The sequence below is a fragment of the Pseudorasbora parva genome, chromosome 2 (genome assembly GCF_024679245.1).
Source record: "Pseudorasbora parva isolate DD20220531a chromosome 2, ASM2467924v1, whole genome shotgun sequence".
Classification (NCBI taxonomy): Eukaryota; Metazoa; Chordata; class Actinopteri; order Cypriniformes; family Gobionidae; genus Pseudorasbora; species Pseudorasbora parva.
In genome coordinates, this window is record NC_090173.1 from 13,394,360 (window position 1) to 13,418,561 (window position 24,202).

The window sequence follows — 24,202 nt, forward strand, 5'->3', positions numbered from 1 at the left end:
TTTCTGAAACCCGCTCCCATAAATATGAAAACGACATTCTTTCATTGGCGTGTGCACAGCCAATCCGTATATTTTGTGAAACAGTGCTGTCATTACACTACATCCGGCACGGTGAAAGACTAAAGGGATACAACTACAGGTACTGGGCATGCGCACATCAATACTGCGTCTAGGCATGTGCCGATATCAATTTTTCATGCTGCGATTAATTGATGACGTTTTATCACGATATACGATATTATCACGATATTTAAATAAGTTGCAAAAAAAAAGTGTTGCCATAGCTTAACAGCTTTAAGAACTATTTTTGTAAGAACAAAAATAACTGAATGTTTAAATACAATAATGCACAGAAAATATATACAGCTCTGGAAAAAAATTAAGAGACCCCTCATTGAGAAATCAATGTTAAGTGGTCTCTTGATTTTTTTCAGAGCTGCAAAAGTAAAATTTTCAAACAGTGCAAAAGAATTAGGCTATAAAGAACAACAGGTAGGCTAACAAATTACAATAAGGTCTCATTATTTAATGCATTAACTAAGATTGAGCAATAGCTACATTTGGTACAGAAAGTATAATGTTTTTGTTAATGTTAGTTAAGAAATACTGATCATTGTTAGTTTTATCTTAGGTCCATTAAAAGTTATTTTGATTTTGATTTTAATGTTATTAAAAAGTAACTAAGAAATTAACATAGAATGATTAATTCTTTATAAGTATTTTTAATTGTCAGTTTGGTAATAATAAATTAACATGTTAACTATAAGTCGTATCTCAAAGTTATACTGAACAATAACAAATAATTAGAACAGTTCTAATCATTAGGGCATGTTGTAGTCCAGATTAAAACATAAAAATGTTTAAATTTGAAAATAAATAGCCTATTAAGTCTTTAAGTATTAAGTATTTGGTGCTGTGATGAACAACATTGAGATTACAAAAACGAATGGCTGTTTTAAAAACTACACGCGTTTTTTTTGTTTGTTTGCTGGTTTCCGGGGTAACCGGCTTCATTCTGCAGTTCATCAGCGCCCTCTGCTGTCACTGAGCGGCACTTCAGCAGCGCGTCTCCTTCACCGGTTCAGTCATGTGCAAACGCACGTTGGGCTTGTTTATATCTGAGCGTGTGTCCCTTTGACGCAGAATACAGCAGTGTTGAGCATTTATACGGTTGATGGGCAAAGTATTCTTGAGTGCATTTTAAAAAAAAATTATAAATTGTTAATAAATTATTATTTACGATATTTTAAAGTGCCCACGATAACAATATCGTGCATATTCATTATCGTGATAAATCGCATTATCGAAAATCGCCACATGTCTAACTGCGTCATTTACATTTACATTTAATTACCATATGTGCATTATTGTAAGTGTAGGTTTAGGGTTGGGGTAGGTGTAGGCATTAATAAAACACATCTGTAAAGCAGCAAATACATTTATTTATTGTTATTTTATTGTGAGATTTTGTCTCACCTCCTATCACTGCTATACCCATAGACAGTAAAAGAAATGGACGGAGCGTTCCCATTGACGTCAACGGCGAAAGAATGAAGTCAACCTAGGGGCACTCACTTCCTGATGGCTGAGCGAACTGCGCAGGCTCAGACTGAGCTTGAGGACGTAGATGTGACGTGAGCCTCCTGTCTGACAGCTGTAGGTCTTCTAGTAGATGTGGAAAGCGAAATCTGAATCACGTTGTTTAAATATTTTCTCCCGTTGCTTTTGGCTCACTATGGGCTTCTCCCCATTCTTCCCCCTTGACTTTATCAGACTAGTCTCCAGGACATGTCTCCACGTCCCCCCGACTGTCTCATAGACAGTAAAAGATTGCCTGCGAGCGTCTCCTCAGGTCTATACGGTAATTTCTCAACTGTGCGACAGGGTCGCGTTGGTTATGACGCAATCATTAGCCTATTTTTACAAAAACAGCTTCTGCGGGGCGATAGTGTAAGATACAAGGTAATGGAGCCTTTTATACATTGTCGTGTTTCTTTAAAAAATAAACAATGGACAAATGGAGTCTTTAAACGTCTCAGATGTAAAGTTATTCACTGTCAAAGTGACTCAAAAATGAATGGGAGTCAATGGGATGCTAACAGCAGGTGATGGCTTGGTTAGCAATGGCAGCCCCTAGGGGTGGAACGCTTTCCGAGCGCTAGATTACCCCCTTGGCTATACCCCTTCTAGCCACAACTCTTCTTCTTTGTTTTTAGTGTATTTCTGTGGCAGAATTACAGTGCCACACACTGGCCTGGCATGTATACTACATCGTTTTGAGTCTGTTTCGGTGATCTTGTGTGGACGCAGATAATTCTTGAAACGAGGGGGGGAAATGATCAGATTGGGAAAGCTCTGGCTTCGCGTGGACAGGGCAAGTTTTACCTAATACAGAAATTATGATTTATTTTTAATTAAAATATTAATTTTATTTTTGTATTACTAATAATGAGATTTTTCCTCCAAATAACAATAGAACACAAAATTATGTCGCAAATCAATCAAACCAACCAATCAGTCAATCAATCAATCAATCAATCAATCAAGCCATCAAACCAGCCAACCAATCAATCAGACAATCAGTCAGTCAGTCAGTCAGTCAACCAACCTAAAATGGCTTACCTACAGATCTAGACGCACCCTAGCGGCAGCAAAGCTAATCTGCCGCGAGTATCGTCTAGCAACTATCAATACACGTCTGAGCTGTAAAAAACAAACACTGGTCGGGCCAATCACATCGTGTATAGAGTCGGTGGGCTTAACATAATGATGGCCGAGTTGCGCTTGCGTGCTTCTAGTAAACACAGAAACTGGCAAACGGCGGTCTTTCGAATCTTATTTGACCGCGACTCTGGAAGACTTGGAGTTAAGCTTTTCTCTGAGAAAAGAACGGCGCTGAAGTCATTCTTAAAAAGCGAAGATGTGTTCGAAGTTTTGCCGACCGGATACTGCGAATGTTTACTCTATCAACGAGCTCCATTTCACCTTCGTTGCTCTGGTTGGTTGTAGCGCTATCCTATCACGTGCAGAGGGAGTTTAAAAGACAACCGTTTACCCCGCCCCTCAGATTGAGCCCTGCCAATGGTGAGTTTCCAGAACATCTTGATGTGGGTTTCGGTTGTCAGGCTAAAAAAGGCTTTATTTTCTATAATTTTTTTTTAGATCTTAGATCAACTTATAGATCAATAATAATGGTGCTCTTAGGCATGAGACTTAAGTAGTTTGAAGTAATTAGTACATTAAAAAAGATACACAAGCAAATTCAGTGACAAAATCAATGTCATTTGAATCACAATCTATCACTTTACATTCAACCTCATCTGCCAGCTGAAAAAATAATGCTTTCTGTCCAGACCCAATTTTCACCACTACTTATTGTTTATTGTGCCTGACAGCCACAAGCTTGTCACCCAACATGCCTCATTACCCTTGACACATATGAGTCAATCTCCAGCAGGCCACAGATACAGAAGCTCATTTCCAAACGGGAGCGCCTGGGCTTGTCGGCCCCGGGGATCAGCTGTTGACAAAGTACTGTTTTAATGTTCATGCTAATGGCTGAATAAAATGAAGTGGTACGGAAACCCAGCTGAGCAGCCCGTTCAGAGGTTTGGCTGCTACAGCTTCAGCGCTTATTGCACAAATGTCACTGTATTATATTATCCCACCAGTGACCAATTATTTTGGAGGTCTCTTAGCATGCAATTTACATATTTTTCTCTGTCTGCTCCTAAAATAAGCTGTCAACATTCCCATTCAGTTCAATGGTGTAAGGGTCTTTTTTGAACCAGTCACCAGAACAGTAATGCATTTCTAAAGCCTCTAAATCATCAACATAATCCAAACTTTGCTGAAAAAACTTGTTGCACACAATCTACTACATGCTGTTGTCTGATTGAGACTTCTTTTTTTGTGTGTGTAATTGTAAAAACATCCACCTTTTGGTTCGATGCATGTCTTTTGCTGCAAAATCTTTGCTGATTTCTATAACGTAAGGCTGCGATTAACTTTTTTATGGTTAGTAAAATAAATTTCTAATGTGAATCAAATAGGATTCTACAGGCTTTTGAGGAACGTTTATTTGATGATCTCTCAATCATCATTGTATTGCACAGCATTATATTATTATAATCTATAAAAATTATACCAGCTTTGCGGTATATGACTGTATTTTTTTCCATGCATGACCAGCGTGTTAACCGCATTTTCTACTGATTCAGAGAGGAAATACTGCAGTAGATTGATGTACCAAACATTGTTTAAAGGGGTAGTTCACCCAAAAGTGAAAATGTGATGTTTATCTGCTTACCCACAGGGCATCCAAGATGTTTGGTTCTTCAGTAGAACACAAATTAAGAATTTGAACTCCAACAATTTCAGTCTGTCAGTTGTATAATGCATGAGAATGGTAACAAAATCTATGAGAATCAAAAAAAAATGAAAAACTGAACAGTATTTATATAATTTTTTACCTCTAATACACCACTATCTCCTACAACCTCGCGCACAATCAGGTCAATGAAAAATGAACACGAACTGCCGTAGTTTACACAAGCGCTGGAAGTGATCGCTCGCTCGTATCTCTACGCCCGATCGTGTCCTTTGCCTCACTTACCAGAAGCTATCGAACGCCGAAAGCTGTTGGACTTATTTTTTTCTTTTGATTTTAGAGCAAATGCAAATACAAAACTTATATTGACCCTTACGAAAATTAACCATGCTTTTAATATAGTAAAAGTGTGGTAACCATGGTTTTTGGATAACTGATTACCATTTATATAACCACAGTTTTACCACAAATACCATGGTTAAACTATGGTTAGAGTAGCAAAACCATGGTTCATTTTCATAAGGGTGCTGTTGTAACTGATTCACCATTGTATAAGTTTATCCAACTATACATAATGACTTGCGCTTCTGAGAATTTGTTTAAAAAGTTCAAGCAAACAAAACAAAAGAACTGCAAGGAACAAAAGTTGAACATACAGCAAACAAAAGTAGCCTATTCACACACCAGCTCAAACAATGCTAGAGCTAACATTATAACAACATGTATTGGTTCTGTGAAACAAAATATTTGAAAAACCAATGTTACTTACGTATGGAAGAGAAAATACCATGGTGTCTTTTTTAAGGCCTTCCCGCTTATCTCCGGTGCTGGAATTTTTTTCTAGTATTAAAAGTAAGGTACAGGCAATTTCAAAGAGGCTAGCAATAGTAAGCTAGCTTTTATAAAGTATGAGATCCCACCCTCTTCACAGCGCTCCCTAAAGCTGCACCTCCTGCAAAGCCAGAGCAGAGTTTGCAAAGTGTCACGAGTAGAGACTGCCATAAATATCTGATGTCTCAAAGCACATAACATTAATTTACAATAATAATGATGAGCATAAGCAACTTAAAAAGCACTGACCTGTACCAACTGACTGCTGCAGATTTGTATCGATGTTAATAGTGTTGCCATCAAAATGCATAAATTCGATTCTGAGGACTTGAACAGATGCAGGTGAGATAAGCTCGTTATTTTGGTTCAGGAGGAACTGTAAAAGGAGGCTGTTTGTTTTGTAGTCTGTCTACTCTACAACTTTGCATAGACTTTATTTTGCATTACAAAATGTGCGGATGACGTGTGATGTCTGTGTGCAGGGTGCGCGAATGTATGAAATACATACCATATAAAGTCACAATTCTAAGATATAACCTTGCAATTGTGAGAAATAAAAGTCACAATTACAAAACATTGAATACATTGATAGGATGTCCTCCTACCAGCCTGTCAGATCACACAAACGTGAGTTTATATCTCAGAACTGTGACTTTATGTCACGTATTTGCGAGTTTATATCTCCAAATTGTGACTTTATATCATGCAATTGCGAGTTTAGATCTCTCAATTGTGACTATATCCCACAATTGCGAGTTTATATCTCTGAATTAACACTATATTACGCAAATTATCTCCAAATTGTGACTTTATATCTTGCGATTGTGAGTTTATATCTCAGAATTTACACTTTATATCACGCAAGTGCAAATTTATATCTCAGAATTGACACTTTATCCGAATTGTGACTATCACAAAATGTGAGTTTATATCTCTGAATTGTGACTTTATATCATGCAAATGCGAGTATATATCTCCGAATTGTGACTATTTCTCACAATTGCAAGTTTATATCATATAATTGTGACTATATCATGCAATCGCAAGTTTATATCTCCGAATTGACACTTTATATTACGCAATTGCGAGTTTATATCTCTGAATTATGACTATATCACACAATTGCGAGTTTAAAGTCGCAATTACTTTTTATTAAGTGGTGGAAACGTGTTTCGATAAATAGCCAGAGGTGGAAAGAGTAACAAAATATTCTACTTAAGTAAAAGTACTGTTACTTCAATGAAATTTTCATTGTACGAGTACAAGTAGGGCTGGGCGATATGACGAAATATATCGTCTGGACGATAGAAAATGTCTATCGTTTTATATAAGGCTCTATCGCTTACGCGACGATAAGGCGTTTATGGCAGAATTTTACGTCAAGATGCACCTCACGCCACGGCATGTCCATGCACGCTGCAATACATAAACAAACATGGAGGAAGACGGTAGTAGACGCGGTTCAGACCAGGGTAATTCTCAGAGCAATTATGCCAGAATAGTGGCATAAGCGCTCAAAACAAACTTCAGACACAGACGCTGCAACGGGCTTTTACGCGTGGCACACCATATAGCCATATATTGAAATATTTTAATGGCAGGTGTAGGGATGACGAAAACTAAAAATTTTCTTGACCGACCACCGAGCCTCATTAGCCGGTTGAAACCGGTTAACCGATTAGTTTAAAATATGCTGCGCTATTTGAAATAACAGCCGCGAGCCGCGCTCCCTGTCTCTCTCTCGCTCTCTCACTCACACACACACGCGCTGCCGCCTCCCTTCCACTCACGTCACTTTTTTAAAATCCCCCACAGCGCGAAGTCCCGCAAAGGCGCCGCAGAGGAGCTTGTTTGTAATCAGAGGACAAATGGTTCCTTAGTTTCGAAATGGTTTGGATACAAGGTGATCGCGTTGAAAATAAAGGCGTTTGTCCAGCGTTAGAAGCTCATTTGAATCATTGCCGCGGCTCATTTAAGAATGACAGCTCCGAAGAGACGCCGCTTTAGTTCGAGGTAGTGCTAACAATAATAAAGAAAGACGATCAACACCTTATGTGTTACCACTGAAATGAAGATGTAAAATATTTCTAAATGTAAGCCCATCTTAAGCGAAATGCAAGCTTCATACTGTCGTCTGCCCTGGCTCTAACCTCGAGTGTTTACTTTTTGCAAACCTTGTGAGCGCGCAAACCCAAACGTTGTGACCTCGCGCCAAATGTTTTTATTGGTTTATTAAGTACACACAGGCGAGTTATGAAAAATTGAGTGCGAGGGATATGTTCAATCATACAAAAAGATTTTGGAATGAGACGGCCAACTGTAGTGTTTAGTCCACTGTCTATAATAGCCTAATTTAGAGATCACTTTTTTATTTATTTTAACCGACAACTTTAACCTGATCGGTTAACGTTGATACGGTCAACCATCGGTCAAACGGTCATCGGTTAACATCCCTAGGCAGGTGTTAACTTTACCAACAGTCTTGCTTTAAAAAAAGGTTCTATATAAAATAAAAATGTAGTCCATACTACCTTTATTTGTTTTGTATATCATTTCAAACTGCATTTCCACATTGCAATTTTGTATAGACTATTCATAAACTGAATTAACAGAAAAATTGCTATATCGTTATGTATATCGTTATCGGGATATAAAAATTTTGCCATATCGCCCAGCCCTAAGTACAAGTACAAGTAAAATTACTGGTCTAAAAATGTACTCAAGTAAAAGTAAAAAGTAGCTAATTTAAAATGTACTCAGAGTAAAAGTTACTTAGTTACTTATTTTAACAGTGGGGATGGGGGACCCCTGTAGTATTGTGATAGAATGAGATTTTCATGATATGACAACTATCTCAAAAAACATCACGGTATTAAACAATTATTTAATAAATAAACTGTACCTATTATTAAATTATGGTTATTATCACTAGTTAAAATTATGTTAAATGAATGATGATTGGTCTTTCAGTAAAACATGCCTAATAAACTAAATTCAATAAATGATTATGAATTAGATTAACAACTTATTTGTATCATTAATTCGTTAAAATGTTTAAGAATAATAGAACAGAGCAAGCAGATAATATATTCATATAGCAATGTTTTGTGCTTTAATATTCACAGACCACGATTTGATTTATTCTAGGCCAGTGTTTCCCAACCTTTTTGGTTAGGTATTTGCTATGTTTAGAGACTAAAGGACTAATAAAAAAAATAAAAAAAATAAGAACAAATAACTTAAATACAATCAGCAGCACAAATAAATACTATTGAGCAAAGATACTGATAAAATGAACAATGCATTTCATGTTTTTCAGGTAGGTCTAACATTAGTTTTAGGTAGAGAAACTGAATAAATAATCAAATGTAAAATAACTGCATATTTAACTGTTTAAATTAAAGATTCTTATTAAACTTACACAAGCTATTCAATCAAGAGCAGTAAGTGATGTCCATATATTTTCTTTGACATTAAAGGTTGCTGCCCCTTTAAGACCTAATACAGGGATATGCGTGGTCTTTCTCGACTGTATAAAGTTCACTTAAGGCATACAGACTATGTCTGCTTGGATACTCAACAAGATGGACATGTTTACATACGTTTTGTGTGAGTTTGTCCGTTCAAGCGCAAGACTTGAAAGATAACTCAATATTTGCGCGCTGTGAGACGTGTGCGCGCTTTCGGATGAGTGCAGACAGATCTTCACAAAGCGCGCGCGCTCTCATTCGCGTCTTATGGCGAATATACCCGGGTGATGAGGGAGAAAATTACTGGACATAAGGCAGCACTCGCATGCATTGAACAGTTTACAAAGAGAAACCGTTTTGCCCGTTTTTCTTTTATTATCGCTGCTGTTGTAGTGTAGCCTATAACTGAGGAGCCAGCACGTGTATCCATCGACAGAAACATACATAAAATCATTATTTTCAAGTTACAACCCACATTAAAGATGCGTCATCATCAGACGTGAGATGAACTGCGGTGCAAGTGCCTATACCGACACCCCCGCGCACCCCGGTTGGGAAACGCTGTTAGGCCTCCAGCTCTACTTCCGAGTTTTTCGTTCATCCAGTTTGCGTGTATTACGTGAATTCTACGTTATATTGTAAAGTTAATGTTCATGACTGGATACCGGGATTCCCTCTGCGTCACAGAAATCAATCGGCCTTAAGTTATAAACATAGCCTACCTTTATCTGCAGAGGGATGTGTTCCCGAACATGTTCTATGTGTTTCTTCCTTTGCATCCACATTTTGTGCAAATTTGATATTCTCGAGGACAACACCACGTTATTTTTTTCTATATCTAAAGCATTTCCATACTAGCAGGGTTTCACAACGGCGTTTTGCTTTCACCTGGGTCTGCCTCACTGACGTCTGTCTTGTTCGTCTCCATCTGATATTTGCGCGCGCTTGTTCTTTCCCGCGCCCTCTATAGTCGTTTCCGGAACGATTTTTTTTTCTCCCCTCTTTTCATTAATGATTTATTTTTACTCAGTAACGGATGTGGTTTAAAATGTAGTGAAGAACAATACATTAATTAAAATGTACTTAAGTAAAATTACAGATTTTTAAAACTACTTAAAAAAGTAGAAGTACACAGAAAAACTACTCAAATACAGTAACGCGAGTACATGTAAGTCGTTAATTTCCACCTCTGTAAATAACTATGCTATATAATAATTATATATATATATATATATATATATATATATATATATACACACACACACACACACACACGATTTTAAACAACCCACACACCTATATATAGAATGCTGCATTAAACAATTTCATATGCGGAAAAAAATTAGTGATTCCATTTAAAAACTCCAGTGATTCCAAGTGATCAAGGGCTTTGCAAAGGGTCCGACAGTAGTGGGCACTCATGTAAGGAATGACGCACATCCGAGTGAACGAGAGATCAGGGAAGTGAGGGGAAGGGCATAAAAATTAACTTTAAAAAAAAACGCAGCTTAGTGCTCTCCTCCCCCATATTGAGTGGACACTGATTGGCCACAAGTGTGGTCTACAACTGATTGGCCACAAGTGCTTGGTCAGATCCACTTCCAACAGCATTTTTTTCCACATTCAAAATATTATCTCACTATGCATATTATTGGTAGACATCGAGACAACTGATATTTATGCAATTGGTTTGCGATACAGTTTTCAAGGAATAAAAGAAAAGTCACATGTATGGAACAACATGAGAGTGAGTAAATGATGACAACAGGGGATTTTAGTTGTTAAACTGGTTTATTGATTTTTCTGTTTTCAATCTTACAGATAATCAGATTTTACAGGATTAGAAGGTGATCTTGAGAGATGAATTTTGTGGAATCCCTAATGTCACAAACAGAAACGATTCCATGAAAAATGCTAACATTTATATAAAAAATTGTCATGCATTTTAAATCACACGACATAAACCAGTAAAAAGCTGAGTTTCTCAAAAAAGAAAAGAAAAAAAGAAGCACATTACAAAATGAATCACAGTAAAATGAAGCATCTAGCACAATCCCAGTGAGTGTACAAACACAGACGCAATAAAAACCAAGCACATCCACCCTGACTTCAGTGATGTTATTAGACGAGGCTTTTACGTGCAATCCTGAGGTACTAGAAAAAGGAAAAAACATTGACAATTTGTTGTCTCCAACTAATACGAAAGGGCCGACACGAGAAGCCATTCGTAAGAATGGAGCGTCGACTAACGGGACGAGTTGGAACTGGAGCGGGAGCGATGCCGTCTGCGACCCGGAGACCTGGAGCGAGAGCGCCTTCTCACCGGGGAGCGTCGCCGTGGAGAGCGAGACCTGTGAAAAGGACGAACTGTCAGCTCTGGCAAAGATAAACTACAGACGTGCATGCGCTAATTACCTGATAAGACACATAAAAGGCAGAAAGCCTGTCTGGTACAAAAACGAATAAACAGAAACGCAAGGCGAAAGGACAGATCGGACATTTGGGAACAGGTGCGAAATGTGGACTGAAATGAAATTTAGGTGTAGGATAGATTGGTTTCCATCGACCTGCACAGAAAACACAACATCCCAGTAAACCAAAATAGAGTTAAAAAGCCAACCTTCTCCTCATGCGAGGTGGCGTGCGGCGCCACATGGGGGGCGGAGGAGGCATCCTGCGTGGAGGTGACGGTCTTCTCATGGGAGGTCGTATCCTCTGGGGCAGGACAGCCGTGGCTGTGATCTCCTGACCGTCGATCTGACCTGAGGAAAGCAGCAGAGAGTGAGAAACCAGATTTCCAGTGATCAACCTTTTAGATTCAATGAGAAACTATTATAGGCTTTTTGGCTACGCTTTAAAATAAGGTCTCATTTGTCAACATTAATTAGATGTTAGTTGAGATGTCCTACAAGATGGCTGAGCTCCATCGGTTTCCGGAGAGGACAGAGGAAACAAGGAGAGATATTGAGAAGCACCCACAAAACACCCAAACCAGAGGTGGACAGTAACTAAGTACATTTACTTGAGTACTGTACTTTACTGGAGTATTATTTTTTCTGGAAACTTATGACTTTTACTTCACTACATTTGAAAGACAAATATTGTACTTTTTACTCCACTACATTTCTATTTAGGTCAAAAGTCGTTTCTGCAGCAGCTCTGAAAGTCAGTGGATGATTTTTTCCTTCATTAAAAGGTTTTGTTGTTGCAGACAGTCTGTCAGGAATCACTCTTATAGTCATATACATTTCCCCAACTTTTTTTTGAACACTGATCTGTTCATAGCAAAATGGAAGAAGACGGTTCTTAGGCACAGTGTGTGCACCCATAGCCATACTTTGAAAGTATGTTTCAGTTTTAAAAAAAATATCAAGATTATTTTAGTTGGCATACACTTGGTGCATGTCTTATAAAATATTAAAAATATAAACATCTGGGAGAAAGAAAATGATAAAGTTGGGAGAATATTAGCTGTGTATCAGTGTATTGGATCCGTGCATTTGGCCTTAAAGTGACAGCAGCTTTGTAACTTATATACAAGTATTTAAATGAGTTTAAGGTAGTCGTATGCTAGTATGTCAGATGGAGCATCACTGAATGACTTAAACCATGATGACAGTGTGCATTTATACAACAATAATAAAATAATGCGCTGACATAAAAAAGGAAATTTACTTTTGATACTTAAGTACCTTGTAAAACAAATACTTCTGTACTTTTACTTGAGTAAAAACCTGTTTTTACAACTTTCACTTGTAACGGAGTAATATTTGACCAGCAGTACTTTTACTTTAACTCAAGTAATAGAGTTGTGTGCTTTGTCCACATCTGACCCAAACCAAAGAGACAGACCCCTACTCTTGATTGGCTATAAGTGTGTTGTGCTGCTTGGTCACACTTTTAACAGCGTTTCTCAGAAATCACTTTCTGTACCTTTAATGCATTAAGGTTAACAAATGAGACCTTATTGTAAAGTGTAATTTTATTTCAAGAAATAAATGTCATATGGTTTGAGTTTATGACAGTAACCCTACAAATTATGCAATTCAATCGCTCCCATACCTCCATCCATGTGTTTCAGGGCTTTCTGGGCATCCTCTGGAGACTCATATTCCACATAAGCGTAACCCTTTGACAGATTAGGGTGCAAACGGTCAGGAGGCATGTCAATCATCTTGATCTTGCCATACGTTGAAAAGATCTCTTGAATATGTTCCTATTGGAAAACAAAGAAGAAGAAAAAAAAATTACAGGAGCAGCAATTTTCAGGAATATGTACATCGAAAGTCATCACTTAAAAATGCTTGTTATCTTGAATACTTAATGCTGCTGCTATACCTGAATACGTTTTTTAATGCGTTTAATGTGGTATTGTTTCTTTTAACCTACACAAACTTTAGAAATCATTGGATTGAATGAAGGCAGTTTTTCAAGATTAATGAATTGTAATGGATTTTGGATCTCATTTTATCACTCCATTAACTAGAAAACACCATGTTTTAGGGATAATGCATTATATAAATCAGACAAATGATAAGTAAGCTCACAGTAAAAAACCTTAAAAATGTGAATGGGAATAAAGTAGGCTTGCTGCTATAGGTGTTGCGGGTGCTCAGGCGCACCAGTTACATCACTTGCCCACCCAAAGATTTATTTCTTTTTCGATTCTTTTTATTAAGAATAATAGGCTAATAAACCCACCATTCAGGCAACCCGGCACTGAATTGGCGCTAATTCTAAATTTAAAGTAAAATACGCACGTCTGCCCTCGTTCATTCATGTAAAGCTCAACTTCCAAAGAAATTCATTGAAAACACTCGCTTTGCTCTGCTCCGTTATGAATGCCAGAGCAGCCGTGTGCATGCTACTTTCCGTTTACAATTGCTCCCATCGGTGATACAGGTATATACAGGTCGTGCTGCTACTGTGTTATTTATCAGTGATTGTAAATTAATCTTTAAAAAGAAATTATTCAGTGACAAAACGTTTTTTAACACTCACTTGTCGTCAATTATAAGCAATAAAACAGTGTCAAAATACTTCTTAAAAAGATAATTTACTCTTTTTTTATCAATACCATGCTAATACCCAAACTACACACTTTTATCCCGTTATTTAAATATTTTATTGAAAAGACTGTTGTGACATGACAGTTTTCCTCTCTGGATCAGCAGCAGCACAAACAGATTTGAGTGTTGCAGTGTGATAATCGTACTTTCAGGTTAACCAGAAGGTTTAACCATAAATACTTTGGTTAAAACCGTTTCACTGCTGTTGCCCATTAAACTCTAATAGAGCGCTTACATCAGAAGCTTGAGGCCGACCCTCCCATTCATTAATATGGGCAGCGTCCATGTGAAACGGGTCTAACAGACATACGTAACCATTGACATTTAGGAATAACATCGCGTGGATGTTTGATTCGAGATCTCAATCTTTTACCCATTTTCCACGTACGATCACACCAGTGTGATTAGAGCGGCCATTGCATCATGTGATCAACTGCAAAATTCAAATGTGCTTGTGTGTGTTGTATATTTTAGACTTATGCGTGAAAGGGTTAAAGGTTCAGTGATCCATACCTTAGTTACGTTCCTGGTGAGTCTTCCCAGATAAAGTTTGGTGGGTTTGGGACTTGGGCTCCTCCTCTTCCTCTCTTTCTCATCGGTCCGTTTTTGCGATTTGGACCTGGTTAAAAGTGCAAGCCCATGTTAACTAAGTGACAATGGCTAAAAATCAGGTATTAACTGGTGAATCTTATATGAATGGCAAAAAGCCAAGAACCTACTTTGAACGCGAGCGGCGCCGGTTGTCATGGCGACGGCGGCCCGGACTGGGAGACCCAGAGGACCCGGATGAACTGGAGGAACGAGAGGAGCTGGACGAACCGGAGCGGCTGGAACCAGAAGAAGAGCTGGACCCGCTGGACGAGCCTGAACTGGATCCAGAGCTGCTGCTAGAGCTGGAACTGGACCTGGATCTAAAGTCAGTCGAAAAATGCATGATTAGACACATTTAACCCCATAAACCCAAAGCGTACCACAGATGGTACACCCCACCACCCCAATGTTACAAAATGCATAATCAAATTACTAAGCAACCACTGAATGGAAAAAAGTAGTGACAAATATAAATGATAACACAAGGTACCATTTTAAAGCTTTATAATGCACTTTTAATGAGTGCTGAGTTTATTATACCGCTCACTGGCACCACCTTGCTCTGAAAAAAGTAATAATTTTTCAAAACTATCAACACAAATAACAATAGGTGTCATTTGTAAGCTTGGAGTATAAACTTCACAATGCATGTAGCAATTTGATTAACTCGTAAGTAGTGTGTTATTTGCTGTGGTAGTGCGTTAGTTATTTCATAATTTATTAAATACTTGTTTGTAGCATGTACTGTAATGTCAAAAACGTCATACAGATCATATAGTCCTGTGTCATATGTCACTTTAAGGTTTCATGGATTATAATGCATAAAGAATTTTTTTTTTTTTTTGGACTTTGGCTGAACTTAACCGAGTTTTTGAATGTGAACCACCACATTTAAATAAAATAGAGATGTGGCATTGGTCACATTTTCGTTCATAACAATTTTTTTCATCAGATTCTAGTGATTAAAAAGAGCCAAAACTCACAATAATGCATTACTTAGATATAAAGATATGCTCTTATGGAGTTACGACACAAAACCCCACAGGCGCACATGTAGCTTTTATGTGGCGTTTTCCCTTTTAGCTTCATGAAACATGCACAGATCGTAGAAAATAGCACATTATTACTTTACAGTGGATGCTCCCGAATGAAACAAGCCAAAAATCAACATAATCCATTGAGTCAATCCTGAGATATTCCTCACTGAGGAACAACAATTTTAAAAATGCCTTCCAAATGTCAAGGGCTAAACAAAAAGGGTACCTTGATTCCAAATGCTGTAACTTTTGATTACTTTGTATCATTAGTAAGTTTAACCCAGACACAGCTCACAATTTTCACCAACAAAAAAAAGAAGAGAGATTTGTCCTCTTACCTTATTTCCTTCCTGAGTTATTGCATGTCAAATAAGAAAGATATGTAAAATTTCCCTTGAGCACACTTTTTTTTTTGTCTTTCTCAGCATGAGGTCCAAAATGAAATTTTACTTTGGTTTAAAAATGAAAAAAGTGTTCTATCAAACGATACCTACCTTTTGACTCTCCTTGCTATAGTTTTGGAGGTATGAGGAGGTAAGGTTTGGGAGGTTTTGGAAGTTTATATGCCGTAGGATTATACACGACACAAGCAAACCTCTACACTCCCGTTACATGCAATTGTTATTCCGATAATTCACCAAGAATTGTGTGGGGTTTTTTTTAATCGCCATCATACACATACAACAAATTAATTTGCACACAGTAGATGTGTTTTAATCTGTAGATGCAAGGATACCCAAAGCCCCTTTCACACTGCACGTCGGACCCGCAATATTCCCGGAACATTGCCAGGTCGCATTCTGTGTGAAAGCAACCACGTCCCGGCATTGATTACCGAATTGAACCCGGGTCGGGGACCTGGTAACATTGCGGGATTCGACCCGGGATGAGCGCTGTGTGAACAAAAGCCCAAACTAATGCCGCAACGTGTACGTAGTTATCGTGCGACTCCTAGAGCTTGTTTTTTCAATAATACAACCCTGCAGTGCCAGAAGAGCTAGTCAGTGTTTTAAACGCAGAGAGTGTTCGCATACAAAAGAAACTAAAATTAAACAAGCAGAAATGTGCGCAAACTGGACACAAGTCGAGACCACGGAGCTCCTTACTATCCGCGCTGAAGCTGAGATCGCTCGCCATTATACGTCACATCAGGATGTCACGTGTCAACTCGTTCCGGGACCGTTACGGGTTGTGTGTGAAAGCGCACATATTACGGTATTTCGCTGGCAGTGTGAATGGGCCAAATCTAGCGGCGGGGGAACAAATATTGGGTCGCATTATCCGTGTATTTGCCGGAATCGCAGTGTGAAAGGGGCTCAAGTGATTTGCAAAACATTTCTATGGATGTATTGGGTCTTTTCGGTGAAGTGCCTAAATGCCTTCGTTTCAATGTTTTCGACCATCAACACTGCTTATATTCATGTAGCACAACATTATGAACTCTTCAGCACCCCAATGGGCACTTGCTTTGGTCAAAGGGGAACACCAAGTGTTTACAAGCCTGTTTATTGCCATGTAAATCAGCATCGGCCACATATCTCACTTAAAATTTAGGTTTCTGTTGAGATCAACCGATTTACTGTTTCCTGATATTTAAGCATTTTTCCATAGCATCATTTTTGTAATATTGGATTCACTCATAAATGGCGTCATTTTGTGAACTGAGTGCAGATAGCCATTAAAGGACCAGTTCACGTCACCTGATAATTTACTCACCCAAGATGTTCATGTCTTTCATTCGTCAGTCAAAAATAAATTAAGTTTGAGGAAAACCTGCCAGGATTTCTCTCCATATAATGGACTTTGCAACCAAATGGGTTGAAGGTCCAAATCATTGCAGTTTCAAAGAAAGGGCTTCAGAGGCTCTGTGCAATCCCATATAAGGAATAGGGTCTTATCTAGCAAAACCATCGGCCAATTAAAAAATAAAATAATAATTTAACATTTTTATACTTTAACCTCAAATGCGTGACTTCTGTCAAGACGTATGAAGCCATCACTGACCCAGTATATGCTTTCCTGTAGCTCAAAGAGTAGAGCATGGCAATAGCAACGCCAACGTCATGAGTTTCATTCCCAATGAAAGCAAGAATTGACAAAATTTAAAATGTGTACTTTGAATGCAATGTAAGTCGCTTTGGATAAAAGCGTCTGCCAAATGCATAAATGTAAATGTAAATCATGTTGAAAAGATCACGGCTGTGATGTACGTGGAAAACCATCTCATGATCCCCTCCAACTTTAAAATTGTCCGACATTGTTACCTTTATTTTTGTAAAGGGCGTTTGATTAAGTCTTTCCACGTTCGTTTTAACACTGGGTCAGTACTTCCACGTACGTCACTGCCGTGACCTTTCCGCCGTGATGGCGTCACAGATCATACAAAAGCAGAACACTGAAGTTAACCATTTAAGGTTAAAAAGTATGTTGTTTCAATTGATAAGACCCTATTCCTCAGCTGGGCTCGTGCAGAGCCTCTGAAGCCCTTCCTTTGAAACTGCATGGATTCGGACCTTAATCCCATCGGTTACCATTAAAGTCCATTATGTGAAGAAAAATCCTGGAATATTTAACTCAAAAACGTAATTTCTTTTTAAGAAAGAAAAACATGAACATCTTGGATAATATGAAAGTAAATTATCTAGCTACGTCTGACGACATTGCATACCAGATACGCTCATCAGACGTAGTGAAAACATTTTGAATTGCGGTAATTTGCTTTATAAAGTTTTAAACATGGATATTTTTCTTACACAAACGCATCAGTTTTATGACATATATAGATGCACATAATTTACCTCAAAGACTAAAAATTGTGTGACAATTTTTTTTATAAAATAGTGATATTATATATCACTATTTTATAAAAAGATAGATAGATAGATAATTTTAGTTGGGTTTTTTTTACATATTTTTTTGCATTCTTTCAGACTATTTATTGACATAGAAGTATGTTTTGTATGTACGGAGGGAGTGAAACTGCAAAAACTACAGTATTAAGTTCAATAAAACAATACAGAGCCGCTGTTATAAAGGTCAAACACAGAAATAAAACAAATACATATTGGTTCTATACATGGTTATTGGACACATCTCTAGTTTTGTACTTAAATCATATGAATTTGATTGATATATTGCGTTTATCAATATTGCTTCAGTCTCAATCACATTAAGAAAATGCATGTGTATATAGTTATTGACCCTGAACTTCATCCCATCTGACCTGCTGCTGCTGCTCCCGGTGGAGTTACTGCGCCGCTTGCGGATCTTATCTCTGCCTCTCTCCTTCTCCGCTCCCTCTTTCCCAGCTGCCTTCTCCTTCCCTCGTTCCCTGGGTTTGTCCGCTGAACGCTCCCTGCGCTTGGTCGGTGATGGTGCCCTGGGCGAAGAAAGAAAAATAGGAAAAATTGCTGATCAACATTTTTTAAACACCCCTCATCAACTCAAACTAGTGAGCCGTCATAGTCATAATGTAATGCAGTTTTACTCTGTTCACAGCTTTAATGTGTTTTTCCATGCCAGATCACACCATTTTGCACATGATATTACAAGTGTATAGCTGGGGATGAAAGAAAGTAACGCTTAGGCTTTGGTAACAAATGTAGAATGTGAAGCAAAGTATATTAATAAAGTTATTAAAATTAAAAACCATTATATTTTTTATTTGAATTGACAGATGTATTGTGCATTGCTGTCTGTATAGAACTAAATTTCGTGCTTCTATGCACAATCCATAAGATCATAAGTTATTGTGTCACTATAATTGTCACTAGATTGCTTGAAATAAGCCACAAATATATAATAATCGTTTTAAAGTAGAAAGCGATGCTATGTGATAAAACATTTGCAATTAGGGACGAAGACAAAGGGACTGCAAAATGCTCCCTTAAAAGTATAAAACTTGATATTGTATTACCTATAAATAGTACAAATCCGTAACATTTGATGCTATGTTTTTTTAAACACAATTAAGTTACGTTTATTGATTCTGCTCATTCAACGAGCTAAGCTAATGCTAACCCCGCAGATATTAACCCAGATTACGAAAAATGCGACTATAAATAGTGAGATACGCGGCTAGTATCTCTCTGCGTACGTTCAAACCCATACACGAGAAACAGAACCGTTAGCAAGCTATAAATATTGATCATAATAAACAGGAAAACTTACATGATCAATGAACAGCGCGCGACACATTCAACGCCGAGCTCAACAACCGTCGCGTCTTTACGACGTTTGCGTGAGGGCGCAGGCGTGATGACGCTAACTCTGCGACGGTCGAACGGAGGCGTGGCGTGTGTCTGTGAATACAATGGTCACAACGTAAACCACAAATGTGTGCCTTTCATCGACACTTATTGTTGTTGTGTTCACATTATCAGATGCACGTTACGGATATGGATACGAGCATCGTAATGTGACTTTATAATGGAGTATATCGTCGCTTCAAACATAAATAACTGAAGAGCAAAGTCGCAGTAGGTGAGATATGCTTGATTTCTATTGTGTCCTGAGTGCACTAGATCCCTACGCATGGGCGCTAAATGAATCTGAACTTGTTCCTTCTTGGTGTTGTTTGCAAAATGACAGCTAGTCTAACGTTAAACCTTTTAGGGGAAAAAAACACGTAAACCAGCCTGAGGTGGTTAGCTGGTCATGCTGGTCTGATTTTAATGTTTTGAATGGTTTAAGGGCACTTATTAGATGGGCAGACCAGCTAAACATTTTGGCACGTTACTGTTGGAAACGTTTTTTTATTATTAATTTATCTTACTAAAGTATGCAATGCATTGTATATTATAAAGTACAGTAGTATTTCATTATTTTTTTAAATTTAAGAGAAACAAAAATGCAAATTACAAGAGGCACAGACAAAAAAAAAATGCACGAATGAAGTACACTGTATAATTATTATGAATTAATATGAATACACAGACACACATTCAAGTTTTTTTATATATAAAATTTGTATTTATATTTAATATACATTATTTAAAGATAGATTATGTATCAAATATACATAATACATATACACAGTACACAAACACACTATGTAAATAATTTGATTAATAAACTACAAACACACACACACATTTGTGTGTGTCCATTAACACAGGCTCAATAATAATAAATAATAACCTTCTAAACACAAAAAATAGACGTATCAGTGAATCCACCTAAATCCCTTTTCATTTTACAGCAAGAGTCAAGTCAAGCCTTTCATTTTGAATCTTTTTCATATAGCACCTAATGCAATACACATTGTTTCAAAGCAGCTTTAAAGTGATAATAGGAAAATTAATCATTGGTGCAAATACGGTTCATTTCGGCTGTACAGTAGCTATAAAAGAAAATAGTGTAATTGTTCAGCAGAAGTTAGTTCAGTGTTGATTCAGTTCCATTGTTAAAGTTAAATTTAACAAATAATTAAATTTGTTAATTTAATCTATAAAGCAGTTCTGCAGATAAACAGTGATGTCATCATCAGATAAATAATACTGTTGAATATTACGCTGATATGAGACGAAGCTGACCATAGGGTCTGTGTGTGAACAGAGGACCTGTCTGGTCTGATTTCCCTTCTGCAATAATTTGTTGAGCGTCTTCTTTAAAAAGAGGCCAAATTTAATTGCAACGATTTAGGTTCAGAGTTCTATGTTAAAAAGGGATACATACAATGAACTTGTAAAAGTGCACAGGGCTTATTTGTTTTTTTTACCAAATCAATAATATTGCGCATCGTCTGATGCATGGAGATGGTTGCATGGTTATAATGTTATCTCTAATATTATCAATCTTGCATGTAAATATGTTCATAAAGTCATTACTTGAAGCTTTATTTATCATTACTTTAGCCGTAGTTGTGTTTGTTCTCCTAAGAGAGTCGAAAAATAAGCAGATCTTGTGGTTTTTATGGCCTTTCTATGTGCAATAATTCTTTCTTTCCACAAAATGCGAAATACCTCTATTTTTGTTTTCTTTCCAGCTAGGCTCCATTTTTTGGGGTCCTCTCTTGAGGGCCCGGATTTGCTCGTTGTACCACGCCGTTGGACTATTTTCCTTAATCTTCTGCAGCTACAAACATTTATGGATTAACATAACTATGTTTTTGCATTGATTTCAGGATCTGCTTGAACTTTGAGCTAACCCGGTTTAGTGCCAGTACTGTGGTCGCCACCATGGGCAGACTGGACGATGCTGCCAAGCGCAAGGTGGTGGAGCTGCGGGAGGCAGGTTTGAGCTTCCGTAAGATCAAAGCTGTGTTGGAGCTGGAGAACATCAAGGTGTCTGCGCAGGCCATCTACCTGTTCCTGAAGGAGTTTCAAGGGAGATCACGAAAGGAGGACGGAGCGGCTGGGAACAGCAGCCATAATGTTCAGGCACCAACGGCAGGCAGGGAGATGGGCGGCACTGAGGCGCGGCGGGTTGGCTGGAGCGATCAGCAGCTTAGGAACCTCCTCAGAGAAGCTTCCAGAGTTGCTGCGTCCCAGCAGGCCGGGTCCTCTTCGGATGCAAGAGGAGGACAGTCTTCTGGGACGGGTCCGGCTGGCAGAAGGGAGGCACAGGGTGGGGGAAAAGATGAGGACATCCGTATTGTCAGCGTGACCTCGTTGGCACACGGTACGCAGAATGCTGGGGTCCAAGGGCCACGCTCAGGAGTCGGGATGGGAGCGATGAGTGGCGCTTCTTATATAAGACGACGACACACACCCTCACCTGCCAATCCTGTGCTAGTGGCTCGCAAACGACTCCTGGATAAGGCTTTGCTCCATAGAGCGCGGGTGGGTGGATTGTACAAACAGGCAAATGTGCAAAAGTTTCAATAAATACTTTTATTTGTCAAGGATTCATTAAATTGATCAAAAGTAAATACATTACGATAGATTGCCATGTTGTTTTTTTGAATGTTCTTTTCATCATAGAATCCTGAATCATCACAGTTTCCACAAAAAATATCTTGTTTCCAACAATGATAATAAATGTTTCCTGAGCATCAAATCATCATATTAGAATGATTTCTGAAGGATCATGTGACACTGAAGACTGGCGTAATTATGCTGAAAATTCAGCTTTAATCACATGAATACATTAAATTTACATTATAATCATATTTCACAATATTTCTGTTTTGCATTGTGAATTTATTATTATTACAATTAGGCACATTATGACCTCTAATTCACATGACTATAATGCAAAAAAATATTCTATTACAAGATTCTATTACAGTAATGAGTAAAATAAACATTTAAATTTAATTGTATTTATGCACCATTTCTTGCCTTTAAATTGTTTTAAACTATAAAAAACATATCATTTTATTTATTTACAGTAAAAACAAATGAATACAATCAGCCTATTACAGGTGCATGTGCTTAATTTTCATTAAATGTATTATTTAAAATCGTGTGATATGTTTTGCCTCCACGTGTTTTGTCAAGGTAAGAGACAGCGGCCCTCAGACCGGCCAGCAGGTGTCGTTGTCAGTGAGACGAGATCCGTCCTCCTTCTCTGGTCCTGATGGGAGGAAGCTTATGGTACCACAGACAGCTTCTTTCGACCTCACTACTGCCAGACCTCCAAACATGGTGAGTTATGAAGCATCATCATAAATCCAGTACCATTATGATTAGAGATAGATGAAAAGTAGTTTCTTACAACTAATAATAAATGTGTTTTGGTTAAGTGTCCTAATACCCATACATTCAATTTAATAAAAGTATACATTTAAAGCACTGTATATAAGTGTAAATAATAACAATTATGACTATTTCTTACCCATACAAAGATTAGGGCTTAATTAAATCTTTATTTCTCAGAGGTCACTGCACCAAGGAGCCAGTCCTCACAGGAGATGGATGCACCAGCGGGTGGGTGTTCCTGTTCGCGCTCCTCAAAACCCACCCCGTGTCGGTATCCGCCTCCCCGACCCGCCCGCCGCTGGGGGGACATCCCAAAATGCAGCCCCCTCTGCCCGGGTCCAAAACGTGACCAACCAGCCTTCACCTCCTCCCCAGCGGAGCGTCCTGGACCCTGCCGCCGTGAGCAGCCTTTCGGAGCAGATCCAGTCGTTGGGCTCAGAGCTGAGAAGTTTGGGCCTGGCGTTGAGGATGATGGTGGATCAACAAGGCCGACTGGAGAGAGAACAAGCCCAGCAGACTCAGGTCCAGAAGCAAATCCTCAGCACGCTGCAGGATTTCGCATCCAAATTCGACCCTCTGCAGTCCACTTGTGCTCCAGCATCTTGTTCGCTGGCCTCCTCGGCGCCGTTTAGCCAGACCGCGACCAGCCAGGGCGCCTACGCTCAGTGCAGCCAAGCCCAGACGCGATACAACGAGATCCACGATTCTGGTCTCGAGAGCATCGAGGTGTTCTCTCTGGACCAGCTCAGCTCACCAACCATGAATGGGTTTCAGCAGTGCCCGACCTCCAGCGGGCCAGCGTTCTCCCACTCACAAGCGCGCACGGCAACGTTTACTCAGACACACACACAAGAATACTCGCCCAGCACACTCCCGTATCCACAGCCACACACAGACTCCTTTACGGGGATGGATGGTAAATCCGTAGACATGCCCTCCACCAGTGCAGATGGATCATTCCAGGCGTGCAGTCCTCCCAACCACACATCTAGTCTTCCGGTTTCGCCACACGAGCCTGAGCTGAACATTATTAAGGTGGAGAACGTCTGAAATCTGCACTTCAGTATACAAATGCCTCTGGCTACAGTGTATTTTATTTTATTTTATTGTACTATTTTAGATTATCAGAGAAACTCACTAAGAAAGCTAAAAAAAATAATGTTTTCCGTTTTTAATTTAACATAGTAATGTTGCCTTTTTTATATGAAAAGGAAATAAATATCACAGTAGA

The 24,202-nt window shown here is 38.5% G+C and overlaps 2 protein-coding genes across 2 annotated transcripts; one reads left to right on the forward strand and one right to left on the reverse strand.

Annotated features, from left to right (window-relative positions):
- Positions 1–10,409: 10,409 nt before the first annotated feature.
- Positions 10,410–19,631, reverse strand: rnps1 (RNA binding protein S1, serine-rich domain). The gene is made up of 7 exons (XM_067456340.1): positions 19,499–19,631; positions 18,552–18,707; positions 14,420–14,611; positions 14,214–14,319; positions 12,694–12,847; positions 11,252–11,393; positions 10,410–10,982 (listed from the first exon to the last, which is right to left on the reverse strand). Coding segments are annotated over exons 1-7 (858 nt in total). The 5' UTR covers positions 19,501–19,631; the 3' UTR covers positions 10,410–10,876.
- A 41-nt stretch (positions 19,632–19,672) lies between these two features.
- LOC137091993 (uncharacterized) lies at positions 19,673–24,202 on the forward strand. Its single transcript, XM_067456339.1, has 4 exons — positions 19,673–19,810; positions 21,453–22,110; positions 22,771–22,917; positions 23,149–24,202. Exons 2-4 carry the CDS (start codon positions 21,508–21,510, stop codon positions 24,019–24,021), a joined length of 1,623 nt encoding a protein of 540 aa, XP_067312440.1. The 5' UTR covers positions 19,673–19,810; positions 21,453–21,507; the 3' UTR covers positions 24,022–24,202.

Coding starts and splice junctions, on each gene's coding strand:
- LOC137091993 (XM_067456339.1), top strand. CDS start 21,508: ATGGGCAGACTGGACGATGCTGCCAAGCGCAAGGTGGTGGAGCTGCGG. Junction 22,111..22,770: donor CTTTGCTCCATAGAGCGCGG/GTGGGTGGATTG, acceptor TGTTTTGTCAAG/GTAAGAGACAGCGGCCCTCA. Junction 22,918..23,148: donor CTGCCAGACCTCCAAACATG/GTGAGTTATGAA, acceptor TTTATTTCTCAG/AGGTCACTGCACCAAGGAGC.
- rnps1 (XM_067456340.1), bottom strand. Junction 14,320..14,419: donor CGGCGCCGCTCGCGTTCAAA/GTAGGTTCTTGG, acceptor ACTTTTAACCAG/GTCCAAATCGCAAAAACGGA. Junction 10,983..11,251: donor CCACCTCGCATGAGGAGAAG/GTTGGCTTTTTA, acceptor TCCTTTTCACAG/GTCTCGCTCTCCACGGCGAC.